At 41.3% G+C, this 13,902-nt stretch overlaps 1 protein-coding gene across 1 annotated transcript in view; it reads right to left on the reverse strand.

Moving 5' to 3' along the window:
* GALNT5 (polypeptide N-acetylgalactosaminyltransferase 5) overlaps positions 1-13,365 on the reverse strand; it is a 36,300-nt gene extending 22,935 nt beyond the window's left edge. Inside the window, 2 exon segments of the mRNA XM_029225676.1 lie at positions 11,914-12,962; positions 12,964-13,365. Coding sequence (XP_029081509.1) covers positions 11,914-12,962; positions 12,964-13,365 — 1,451 coding nt within the window.
* Positions 13,366-13,902: the final 537 nt, after the last annotated feature.

A 13,902-nucleotide genomic window follows, 5' to 3' on the forward strand; every position in this document is an offset into this window, starting at 1 on the left:
TGGTTCTTACTGAAGAGAGGTTTACAGTTTAGTGAGGATGCACACTAGCACAGTTTCTGGGCACAGGAATTCACCAAATGGTAGCTATTGCTATCCTAATTAGGTTATATACCACAAGAGAACATGCCTATTCTCTTATTCAATGTTACTTAATTAACATTAATTCAGCTAATGCTACCAAGTAGCTTATGAGTGCCTTCCCAGTTGGCCTTCAGCCAAATGCCAAAGAAAATATTCTTTCCCCCTGCATGTATTTATGGATATAGATGATATGCATTCTATACTAATTAAACTCTTAAATAGCTAGCTTCTCTATCTATTTAAGGGGTTTTGCTGAGACCCTCTGTGCTACAGGGTAGCCACAGTTGAAATAATTTTGCTGGCATGGAAGTGAGACAATGGCTACAGTGGGAGTTGGTATTCAGGTGGGTTGTAATTGGTCTTGGGACTTCTCCATGCCCTGAAGTGCATCTTGCCTCACTGCTGACATTCACCCATCTCCCACCTGAGTAACTCTTCACAGGATGGAACCCAGTGGAACCTCACAAAGAGTATTTGGCATATTTCTAACGCAGCTACTCTTAGTAATGTGATAATTAAATTACAATGATCATAAATAAATATTATCAGCCTTCTGCATTATTTCATTTTAAACCTCAGACTAACAGCATCTCTTCCCCTTTTTATAGAAGAATAATTGAAATCATGGGGAGTCTAGTCCATGATTATACTGTCAGTAAATGGCAGAGTTGGGGCTCCAGCTCCGGTCCAGTTTGGCTCCAGAAATAACTATTCAGGAAATATTAAGTCCACAAGAATAAAAGCGGCTGGCTGTAGATGTGGCATTTTGTGGGAGCAGGTACTTCTGCCAGACAACATAACTACACTGTGCTTAGTCTGAAAATAAGAAATAGATTAAGAGTAAAAGCCATAGAAAAAAACACATTAGAATGGCACTTTGCAGTTGGTAAAATACTATTATGTACATATTAAATTCAATCTTTATAACAAATACTTGAAATATACACTGTTATACTCTTCTTCAAATAGAGCAAACTGGAGCTTAAGAAGTCAAATGAACTACCAAATGTAACATCCTTCACTGGAAAGAATGTATGTGAGAATGTGAACAAATAGTTTAATCCAGATCTAGGTCATCAGAGAAAATGAGGTAAAAAGGAAAGTGGTAGAGGATTTTGAAGGTACTGGGGAAGTAGGGTTAAATGTTCCATCTTGGGCTCTAAGTTGGGAAAGAGGAAGTAAAGCTAAGAGGAGTTTATTGGCCTGAGTGAAAGGAAGAGTATAGAAAACATCAGTGACCTCCTGTGACTCTCTCATCTCTAATTTTATAGTGTAAATGAATGGGAAATGCACATTTCACACATAAATATTCTTTACAACATTTGGTCCTGAAAAAAATAAATCAATTCTAAAAAGGAAGTATATATAAGTCCATGCCACTCTCTCTACTAAATGTAAAATAGCTAGCTAGTGGGAAGCAGCCACATAGCACACGGAGATCAGCTCGGCGCTTTGTGACCACCTAGAGGGGTGGAATAGGGAGGGTGGGAGGGAGACGCAAGAGGGGCTATGGGGATATATATATATATATATATATATATATATATATGTATAGCTGATTCACTTTGTTATAAAGCAGAAACTAACACACCATTGTAAATCAATTATACTCCAATAAAGATGTTTAAAAAATAAAATAAAAAGGAAGGGTCAGCTGCACAAATTCTGCCTGAGCCATCTGAATCAGCAGGCCTTAGCTGTGAAGTCCCAGAGCTGCTTTATTATTAAAATTAGGTCGACTTTAGAAACATCTAGTTACAAATGAAAATACATTGGGGAGAGTTAACTAAGCAGGCTAACTCATGTTATATAACAAGGAAGATGAATCTTCTCATCTTATAAAACAGTCGATTTTTTGGGCCTCTTTTAGAAGAAAGTTCTAAGTGGTAATGTGAGCCAGTCTGAAATTGGAGGTTGAAAGAATGCTCAGGGATTTGAGAGGTTTGGGGAAGGCACCTCCCTTCACCAAATACCTGCTCCTTCTTTCCTCCTTTCCTCTCCATTATCTGTTGTGATGCCTTAATTTCCCCATCAGGAGTCTATATAGGTAGATCAGGAAGGATTCCACTAGATCCAATGTGGATTTCTATCCCAGGAAATAGTACCTCTGCCAGTTATGGACAAATATATATTTTAGATGCATTTGAGGAATCACATTGAAGATGACCCTGTGGAAGATTATGCTATACAGATCATACTGGTGCCTGGAAAAGGGGGTGGCATTAAAAGATGGGGAAGAGGGGCACAGAAGGATATGTGAGAGGTTTCAAATACAAAGTTTCGTAGTGTGTCTTGGTTTGGGTGGCTGAGATGCCAGGCTACTCTATCATTTATAGGTACCTGGTTTCCTGCATTACTAAACAGGTTAAACATGTTTCCAGGTGTATAGAAAACCCAGCATGCTTGTTTTGTTCAAAGGCACAGTGGGTCAGACAGGAAAGACTTTCAGCCTTATTAACTCTTGCATCATTCTTACACACGGACTGTCATCTACTTCCCATAGGTGGTGAAACTGTTTCAGGTTATCCTACATTGACCTAACTGAAGCAAATTTCCTTTCCTCCAGTTTGCCCATTGGAAACCTTTCTGCCATATTGGAGGGAGGAGTTGCAGCTCAAGTCAAGTCTAAGTTAAATGCAAGATATTTCTGAGTTTGTAATATTTTTTGAGGTTAATAATTCATATTTGTATTGTATATGCCCAGTCGTCACACAAGTGAGGTATTTAGAGTCTACAGGCCTTGTGCTATACTTTAAAATTAACCCAACCTGTAACCTGTATGTTTGGGGGAAGTCTAGACCGAGATTACTGTAGTCTGTCCAGGTACTAAAAATAAAGGGGGATTCTAACGTGGGGGGCTCCACTGTCCTGCACAAAGTGGGTCCACTACTGTGTGGGAGAGAAACACTCTGGACTTGAGGAAGATGACTAAATACTGAGATCTTTCTGATACTTATTGGCTGCACGCCTATGGGCAAGTCACGTAACTTTTCAGAACCTCAGTTTCCTCACTGTTAGGATGAAGATTACAACGCCTCCATCACCGAATGTCTGTAAAGATTTGATGAGATGATGGAGATAAAAATATTTCTGTAAGTTCCATGGTAAAAAACCCGTGCAAGGTCCTATGATTATGCAAAAGCACATGCACCCATTTTGACTGCACGCACTGCCCTTTTCCCAGGCCGTCCTTTAATCCAAATCTATCAAGGGCTCATCATTTACCAAGAGACTCAGAAAGTGATGCGTTTTGCCTTCTTGGCTTGTATGTGCTGAAGGCTCAACCACTAACCTGATTTGTATGTAGCCTATCGAATAAAGAAGGTTTTAAATCAGACGATTGAGGAAATGATAATATTCCCTCATGTCTATGAATTTTTCATTTTTATTCCAAAACAGTCAAAATGGACTATGTGGGTCAAGTCTCAGCGTTCACAGGTTTGAACAGAAGGTCGAGGAGAATATTTTCTCAGCTTCTATTTGCAATTCAACTACTGCCTCAGTGTGAGCCTTCAGGGGCCTTTCCTCTCCAAGCTCTGGTATCTTTGGGAGGATCAGAAAGAGAATAGAGCATCTAGCTGAGGAACTCTGTCCAGAATTATATTCTTTTCTGCAAGACCTTAGAATTATTGAAGCTTCTTTTCCTCTCACTGATAAGAGGGTATAGTGATATAAAATTTTTACTTTTATGTTTTGTTCTTTCTAGGGTAGACTAGCCCTGACATTTAGTCAGAATTGCCTGACTACTAAGTTAGAAGTTTTCAGTCACACTCAGCACCCATACTCCAAAGGCTGAAGCTGTGTTTCCTGAGGTAACTGCCTACCCATCAAAGCTACTGGACTCGGGCTTAGAAATATAAGCCACCAGCATCAATATTCACCAGTTCAACAATAGTCTATTTTGAGCAGGCAGCTGTCAGAGTGAGGTAGGGATGGGAGGGAGAAGAGCAGGAGGTGGGGGCTTCCCTGGTGGCACAGTGGTTAAGAATCCGCCTGCCAATGCAGGTGATACGGGTTCGAGCCCTGGTCCGGGAAGACCCCACATGCCGTGGAGCAACGAAGCCCGTGAGCCACAACTACTGAGCCCACGCGCCTAGAGCCCGTGCTCCGCAACTAGAGAAAGCCCGCGAGCAGCAATGAAGACCCAATGCAGCCAAAAATGAACAAATAAAAATTAAAAAAAAGAAAAAGAGCAGGAGGTGGTGTGATGTGGCAGAGATAGTTCTGGGTGGAGGTTAGGGCACCTTTCAGGTAGTTCTGTCTCTCCTGGGGTCTGTGACCTTGGACAAGTCACTTCCTTCGTCAGACTTCTCTGTAATGCAGGGGACAGGATTAGAGTTCTCCTGAAGCTTCATCTAGTATTAACTTTCGGTGAGGCTCTATGTAATTTTAGCCTCATAAGTGCTTCCCTCTGGGTCATGAGAGCCAGAGCAAAGGTAAATTAAAGTGTTGTTTCGGGCTTTAAATCTTTGGACATTTTCTCTCTGGTCCTTAGAAGCACCTTAACAAGGTCCTGCGTGATCTGGACTCTGCTTACTTCTATGGTCTCATTTCTACCCTCCCTGCTCTCCCCAACCCTATGTCAGATTTCCCTCAGCTTCTCAATGGATTATTCTTTCTACCCCCTTTCCCATGTCTCTAACTCCCTCCCCCTTCAGGTTTCAGATGAAACACTTCTGCCCTCTCTCAGGCCAGGCTCAGCCTTTCTCTTCCTTGTCCCAGTAGTTTACTCTGCTTCCGAAGAACGTTTTCATGTGTTTGCCTTGAAGGCAGGACCATGCTCAGATGTTAGATTGCAGAGTAGGCAGGCACTCAGAGATATTTGTCCACTGCTGAGCTGTGGTTGTTGGGCAGTTTTATAGAGTCACCTTTGCTTAGTGCTGTATAGAAAATGATTTCCTGTAAATTTTCTCCCTGACAAGGTACCTGACGTGCAAAACTAATTCCCCTCGTATACCTCTGACCCTATCCCCCTCCCTGCAGCTACCCACCCCGAGTATAAGGAAGAGAGATGTTTTAATTTCTGCTAAAGTCATATGATTATAAGGAAACAAAAGAAAGAGGAGCTGTATCCTATTGAAAGAGCACTAGAATTAGAAGTCAGAAAATTTTCTTGCTGGGACAGCAGACCTATCAGTGAATCTTCTAGAGCCTCACTTTTCTCATCTGTAAATCACATGAGAGATAGTATGTCTTTCATAGTGCTGTTGTGAGGATTGTTTAGAATAAAAAAACTCCACACGCATATAAAATCTACACACACACACACAATCACTGCCTGCAACATAAATAAGCACCTTTTTGGTGAGGCTCAGCAAGGGACAGATCCCCTTTATTCAGAGAGGCTTGGCAAACCCAGGAGAGGTAGAGGTGTGGTCGGTCACTATAAGGGCAGAGCAGGTGGGGTGGGGAGAGAGCCAACCTGGTGTAGTTGAATCATTGCCGAGTGAAGAAAAATCAGAAGACTGAGGGTTGGATCCCAACCCTACCATTCATGAGCTGTGAGTCCCTGGGCAAGTTACCTTTCCCTGTGCTCTTTTCCTCACCTGTAGCACTTTATCAATCTGGCATGGCTGTTGTGAGGATCAAACACGATGACGTACATGGAGAATGGAAGGTCCCAGCTGCCCAGCTTGTGACAGGCAGTGAGCAAACAGGCGTGGAATGAAATGAACTGCCACCAACTGCATTGCCTGCCGCAATCTGAAACCTCAGCTTCCTCTCTAAGTCTCAGCTTCTCTACAGGTGAAGCTGGGACAGCGACAGTACCTGCCTTGAAGAATAATTTTAAGGAACAAATGAGAAGGCAAGTCGTAAAGGCCTTTTTAAATACTGTACTCAAGTTTCTCTGCACTGACCCTTCTCACACATACCCGTACACCAACGTTTTAGAAGTGGGGCCAGTTTAGAAGATATTTTAGTTTCGAATAATATAGATTTTTTTTAAACATAGAGGAGACTCTAAAAAGCTCCCTTTATTCTGAAAGCAAACAACAAAACAGAGCTTCTAAACAGACATTGCTATTTTTCCCCCATTTTCTGAACCTTGAGCAAAAAAATGTTCCCTTCTTGAGAGGGTCTGCTCTGAATGGGTCACCCAGGACAGCCCAACAGGGAGTTATTTTCTGGGACAAGAGTACTCAGGGCAGTATCACCATAAGAATTTGATAAATAATTTTATGATGGTTAAACTGGGCCCTTACAGTATCACCATAAGAATTTGATAAATAATTTTATGATGGTTAAACTGGGCCCTGGATGAGGTGTGTAAAAAAGAAGTGTACACAGGTTCGAATTTCTACATTCACTAATTCCTCTCTCGCATAAATATTTCTAGGTCTCTGGCGGTATTTAGATGACAAAGTCACAGATTTGCTTTAACATTTCTCAGTTTTACATTAATTAGGCACTGTTTTCTTCTCTTTGAATCAGTGGCAGAAGTGTGTTTTATATCCTCTGGTCATCTCTCTCCTTATCATTCCCCTAGTTGTGGGGAGAGTGTGATAAGTAAAAATGTCAAAAGCTCTATAGTCTTCTTTTGGCCACATTTAACCTTTGTCTTGTTATGGTCTAGCCTGCACCCTTTAAACAAAGTTTGCTTTATATTTCCAGCTTCCTGATACAACTTTTTAGTGAAATAGCACACTGTGCTCTAACACACACGAACACACTAAGGTGCATATACACATACACACACCCAATTCAAAAGCAACATTGCTTTGTGTACACTCATGGAAGAGAAAACAGGAAATAACCCTTTTAAATCCATCTTGTGAGATTTATTTTTTCCCCTGCCCTTGTTCGCTTTCTCAGGGAGGTCTCAGAGCTTTTCCAGTCAATTTTAGATAATGTTCTCCTATCACTATTAGTCACAAAAGCTATCTCATTTCACCAGTTAAAATACTAATCTTATGTAAAACTAAGGACACTGAACTTCATATAACAGTAAAGTTTCTCTTTTCTCTCAGCCTGATACACACATCTAGAAGCATGAAGTTTGGAAGGCTATGTGGTCAGTTTACTTTCAGTAATTCATTAGTTGTGGTTTTTGACCTCACTAGGATTGGGAGAGTAGGGGAGAGGTGGAAATTTAGGTTCTATAAAGGTTTTTCTTTCCCCTCAGTAAATTGGACTGGTTTGTGGCAAATGCACGGTGCTATCTTTTGCTTTTCATATGTGCCAAAAGAAAACTCTCTTTAGCTGTGTAGGAAGGAATCAAATCATTGGTTGACAGTCCCAGCTCTGGGCTAAGAGAATAGGCCCATTCTAGTTGCTTTATTGAGGGGCTTGCCAGAGTACTGTAGGAAAAGCAAAGCATTAAAATAAACAATTGGCTAACATCGTGATGACACAGCAGTGCTAGAAGCATGCTGTAATTCTTAACTGTCCTCTAAAAAACTAAATATTGGCAGCAAACATGTCTTTGAGTCATTTTTCTCTAAATGCAGATTCAGGAAGTGCACTCTTAAAATAAGTTCATTTTTGGAGTTACATCTTCACCCTAGCTGCAGGCCACAGGACAGACTTCTCTAAGTAGAATTGCTCTGCATTTCCAGTAGATAGGACCATGTTTTACCAAAGCCTGTGTGTATGTATTGATTATTGCTGGCTAAAACAAACTTCAATAATTAATAGTAAGCACTGCAAGGATTAGCTTTTTATAAAGAAAGGGTTAAATATAGAAATTTGAAATAACCGTCAAAACAGTATTTTATCTGAAGCATATTTTATAGGCAAAAATTCTAAGCAAAATGAAATTGTATTTTATTTACTGGCATAAAACATTCTCATAAATAAGATAAGGAGATTTTCAACCATTGAAAGTCAAAACATTAAAATGACAAACCAAACAACAACAAAAATATGAATTAATGAATGAACATGAATTAATGAATAGACAATAGTGTTAGAATAGGATGTATTTACCTTAAACGAGACACCAACATATTCCATATATTCAAAATGAAAAATTAGGAAGTCATTATTAATTTGTAAAATGACTTCTTGCAAGCCTAATTTGAATAGTTATCTATCATTTATTTTTTAAAAAATAGTATCAGTATTCAAAAATCATTTCAGAGAATCTTATCTTTAAAACCATATTGTGTAAACTTGTATCTTTTGAGTCCACAGCACTGTGCTCAGTGCTAAATGGATACAAAATAAAGTAAAAGACAGAGTTTCCTTCCTAAGCTTAGAATTTTACTGAGAAGTTGAAACAGATTCTCAAGGCCACGGTTAGTGACGGGCACACAGCAAGGAGTGTTCCAGTAACCAGGAGAGTGCATTAATGGTCATTGGAATTTAGAGGTCACAATCAAATCATGGTCTAGATGGAGGTAAGATACAATTAGATTTTGAGCAATGTCAGGTTAAGATGTTCTAGGAGAAATGGTGACGACTGTGAAAGGTGAGGATGGGGGGAAGCCGTGGGAAGGGACCAGTTAAGAAAAATATCAGTGGATGGTAACAAACGTGATGAGGAGAGAAAGATAATAAGACTAACTATCCTTATGCTGAAGGCCCACATTAGAGAGCATGTCACATGCAGCAAGAGATAGCCACACAGCAAGGGTCAGAAATCAGGGTGGCACTGGAAAGGACAGTGAGAATAATGCTAATGGCAGAAAGGAGTTTTTGTGCTTTTGGAAAAGGCCAGGACTATATCTCAACATCTCAGAAATGGTTCTTTGGGACTCAGGAGAAAAGGAGAGAAGAGCAGTTTTGGAAAAGAGAGTCTGATTTTAGAACAAGAGCAAGTGAAGTTGTCCTGGGAATGCTGCTTCTCTCTCCTGCTTCTCAATGTCAACCTCATCCTAGCATATCGGTTAAATCATCATCCTTAAGAACTATTAACTACTTATTATCTTTACCGAGGGGACCTAAATTTAAACAAACATACTAGCAAATCTATGGTTTTTATCCTTGTTTTGGTTCAATGTATATTCAATAGCCAGTTATGATACGTCAGTTATACTGTGTTAATCAATCCATAACGTGGATTTGGGGGAAATGAAAGAAGCAGTAAGGGAGATATTTCCCAGAACTCTTAAAGTTTAAAGGTTCCAGTGGGTTGCTACCATAGCTAATTTTAAGGCCAGTCCTTCGGCATTCTAATAGATTCTTTCTCTCTCCATTTCTTTCTTTCTTTCTTTCTTTTTCTTTCTTTTTCTTTCTCTTTCTTTCTTTCTTTCTTTCTCTCTCTTTCGTTTACCCTCTCTCTCTCACATGCACGTGCACACACACACACACACACACACACACATTCTTATTATATTCTATAACAATTTCCCCCATGCTAACTTTTAAAATTTATTATCTCAAAAAATCTTATTGTGTGTTTTCTTACAAGCATCTCATATACCTTTTGAGCAAAGCTGAAAAAAATAAAATCAAAGTAAGAGAACTTTAAATCATGCCAACCTGATGAATCAAATGTTTTTCATTTGTATTTTCTTCCAAACTTTATCCGTATGAATACATAATTTGCACATACTTGTAGTCAGAGTGATTGGGTAAAAGAAAAGAAAAATAATTTATTCTCTTTCCTGTAAGAATGGCCCAAAAGGGGTTCTGTACACGGGATCCCTGCTGGCTTAAAACTGTCACCTCCATCCTGTTGGAAGAGTAGAGCATCAGGTAGGCACCTTGCCAAGAGCACCTATATTTAGCCAAGGTGGGTTGTGTGATAAGAGGGAGGGGCCTGGCCACATGCTGTCTGACTCATCCTCTCAAGCACACGTGTCACTCACTTTCTCCTACTGTCGGGACAGCCTCCTTCAGAAGACAAAGCCTGACTATGACTTCCCTGGGCAGCAACCCTTAATTTCCACAGACCAGATTTCAGAAACGAACAAGCACTGGGAGCTACTGAGCCTTCAATAAATCATATGGACGCTAACATCATTATTACTTGCTTTTGGCCCTCACACAATTGTCCTTTCTCTGGTTTGGAAGTGCAGCCTGGGCTTCTGTGCAGTGTCTGATTTTTCTCCAAGCTCCATAGCAGTCTGCCAGGCCACAGAAGGGATGTTAAAATAAAGCTACTCTCCTACTTCATTCTCTGGTGTTTTGTGTTCAAACTTGGCATGTATAGTATATGGCCATATAGTATATACTATATAGGATATGTATAGTAATATGCCATACATAGTATGGCATATATAGTATATGCCCTATACTGGCATATTTGGATGTGCCATACATAGTGTATATGTGTAGTAATATAGTGATATATCATAAATATATGTGATATATGATATACAGGATTTCAGATCAGAGCTGGTGCAGCATAATTTTGGTGGTAATTAGTAAGATATGGGCGATCAACGCACAACATAATTTTGAGCATGGATTTTAATAATTTCTCTATAATTGCTAGCTCTATGACCGCAGACAATATAACTTCCCAGGGCCTCAGTTTCTTCATCTTTGCTTTGGGTATATTTGTGTTCTCCTCAAGGTTGTGAGTTTCACCAGGGTGAAGAACATGAATGGCAGAGTGCTTGGCCTAAGCAGGTGATTAGCGCATGGCCAATAGCCATCTGTCAGTGGCTAAGAGCTGAAAATGGCTAACGTCCCAATGAAGAGGCCCCTCTCACCAATATGAATACAGGCACGTCTATATCTGCCTTCCTCTTAGTAACATTGAATACCTAGATCACAGAGAAGGGTTGTTTTCCTTTTTTTTTTTTTTTTATTGAAGCCAAACGAGGGCATTCTTTACAGACCACATGTGCTAAATCTGAATCTTGATATTCCCTAATTCCACCTTCTCGGCAAACATTGTTTGGCTCAGGAATTGCTTATCAAGGCATACGTGGAGTTGTATTATCAATTAATGGGTAGTGAACATATGGCTATGAGGTACCCTCACTTATGTGTGGGCCAAAAAGAGCCAGAAACCAAATATATTTGAATCAGATTAAATATTTGTGATCTACTTTCTGGTTAAAGGAATATAACTGTTTAGAAACTGGTTTATGAAGGCTCACTGGGCACCTTCAGGGCTGTGCTGTCTTGGAAGACTGAAGTAATTTCTGAGTGCCCTTACTTGTTGATTTGAACGCATAATATCTGCTGCCTCCTTTGCAGAACTCTTGTGAAATTCATGTGATTTGTGTGCAGTTGCTTCATAAATGGTGAAAGTCTAGAAATATAAAATATTATATTCTTGTATGTCCTGTGGGTGTTTGCTACTTATTGGCTGATTGACTTTTTCCAAAATTATTATTCCTGTATCACTGAACTCCTGAACTATCTACCATTCTCATGTAAAAGGATATTAAATTCTAAGGAGTAAGTCACTTCTTCACTTACGGTAATCATTACTCATGATTAGGCAGAATTCTGCTGGCTAAGACATGATTCCAGAGAGGCCTAGAAGGCTCCTTCTCTGTGCTCCTTTCCCAAATATACTCCTGACAAACTTGCTAATAATAAAAGATTCTGAAATTGAGAATTCACTTCATTGTCGCTGTTTTAACGGAATTACATTTTAAGCTCTACCATTCATATACACTTTATTAGGAACTGAGCTCCCCTAATCATTTTGATAGGTGTTCAGTACAGAAAAGGGAACAGAACATGAACTAATAGGGATGAGGGCCAAAGTCCCAGAGAAATAAATGTATAAAGAGAGTGCAATGGGTATGCTGATATCGGAATTTTTCTCTGTGTGGATGGTAGACTATTTGAACTGTGCCTAATGATTATTGTTGCTCTAATTCTCTAGGTGACCAAAAATCACACAGAACTATCTAGAAATAAGTCTTCTCTATGTAAGACCCAAAATACTTGGGGCTGAGGAAAGAGAAGAAAAATGGATCTTACCCAGAAGGTCTTGTGTCTTCAATGGCTCTGTCCACTGGGATCAAATCACTGAGGTAGACGTTGAAATTTCCTTCTTTCCATCTTCTTTCTACCTCCTTCTCCTTTCCATGGGGAACAACTACCGGACGTCCAAACTGACCTGGAGCTTTGGGGTCCCTTGGAGAAAGTGTCACATCAATTCTTAACACACGGTGCATTCCACCATCTTCAGGCGAACGAGCTTTTCTGTGACTTTGGTTGAGTTGTGCAGGCTGGGTTTTGGCAGTTAAGTTGATTCTTGCTGGCCCCAGCCCACCAGCTAAGGCTTGATTGGTTTGAGACACTGCTGCTCTCTGGAGAGCAAGAGAAGAGAAAGATGCCTCCCTGCTCTTCCTGGCAACGTGTTCCTCTTGGCTTTTGCGCAGTACCGTAGGAAATACAGTTTTGGTTTTGGAATTGGGGACCTCTTTGGTGTCTGTCTTTAGCCCCTCCTCCTTGGTTATAATCACAACATGGCTTTCAGACAAATTGAGTTTCTTCCCATCAGCCACTTTGGCTCCATCAACCTTTGGCAAGCCTCCCAACTGTGTCTCATTAATAGATTGCTTCTTTAAGCGACTTGAATTGGCAATGAACTTGGAAAAGGGAAGGTTCTTATTGGCTTTGTGTTTATTTGCATTTAGTTCTTTGCTCTGAGTCTCAGTTTTATTTAAGGCTATGGCTTCCCTGGGTTTTGGCACTGGTGGGCTGGCAGGGTAGGTCCTTTCATTTGCTACTGCCTGGAATTGCTGCTTTGATCTGTCAATATTAAGATGGATGGTCACATTTGGGTTCCTCTCAGCTGCTTGTTTTGATGTTTCACTGCTGAGACTAAGACTCTTCAGGCCCTCCTGGTTTATACCAACAGGTCCTGTGTGTACAGATATTTTGTCCAGTGGAGTTCCCCTTGCTGCTGTGAACGGGGTTTTCTCAGCCCCCTGGGCTGTCTTTTGCTTTGGCGTCACGTGCGAGGAAACTTCAGGTCTGATGTCTCGCCCCTCTGTCTTCCGCTTGGTAAAAGTCACTGGGGGGGGTCTGCAGATATGCAGGACGCCACAGAGGTGCAACCTTGCCCCTTCCGGGGGCATTCTGCACTTTTCTTTCCTTCTGGGCTTGGTCCAAATCATCCTCAACCTTGAGCTTACTCTTTTCCGTCTTTCTAAAGTTCTCTTTGCCCCATACGCCCTTCCCGTGTCCCTTCGAGGGGAGCTTCATCTCTTTCACGCTGCCGTCAAGGCTCTTCCCCAGGTATGGCTGAACCCTGAACCCTATCCTCTCCCTCCAGATGATGTCTTCCTTCAGGACTCGAGTGTTGATCTCACTGAATGAGAGGCGGAGAGCTGCCATGTCAAAGAGCAGCCAGATGACAGAAGCTACAAATATAAATGCCAGGACTCGCCCACTTCCTCGGAAAAACTTTCGGATCTTGTTCATGGTACAAAGGCTTCCCTCGCAGCCTGCCCTCCCTCTGAGCCTGCTTACCTTGAGGGGAGAGGGAGCTGACGTAGTAGCAATAGCAGCAGCAGCAGCAGCAGCAAAGTTGCCAGAAAGCAGCCCCCTCCCCTGAACAGAGCAGGAAACAGCAGTCCAAAGGGAGAGCTCAGCTCCTACCGCTTGTCAGTCTCTGCCTGCGTGGCATTTCACAGCAGAGCATCCGTGCCTGCTTGGCTGGCCCCTGGCTAAGCCCTGCTAAACATTGCCCTTTGGTCACCCTGGGAGCGGTCGATTCCAGCCACCAGACAGGTCAACAGATCACTCGCCTCGTCTCCATGAGCCCATGTCCACCTTCCTACAAACCCAAGAAAAGGTGGGGTCTGGGCTGTGCCTTCTCTCCTCGCAGTTCTCCGTCTGCACGCTGTAACTCAACACCACTTCTCAGAAGGAAAACATTTCAAGCCATTACCCAGAAAACTTCATTCAGCTCTCACCTTCCGTGTTATGTGAGAGTGTGTGTGTTTTCAGGGCAATTAA

This window comes from Monodon monoceros, unplaced genomic scaffold, assembly GCF_005190385.1.
Source record: "Monodon monoceros isolate NGI ecotype Baffin Bay Population unplaced genomic scaffold, NGI_Narwhal_1 Super_Scaffold_16, whole genome shotgun sequence".
Lineage (NCBI taxonomy): Eukaryota > Metazoa > Chordata > Mammalia > Artiodactyla > Monodontidae > Monodon > Monodon monoceros.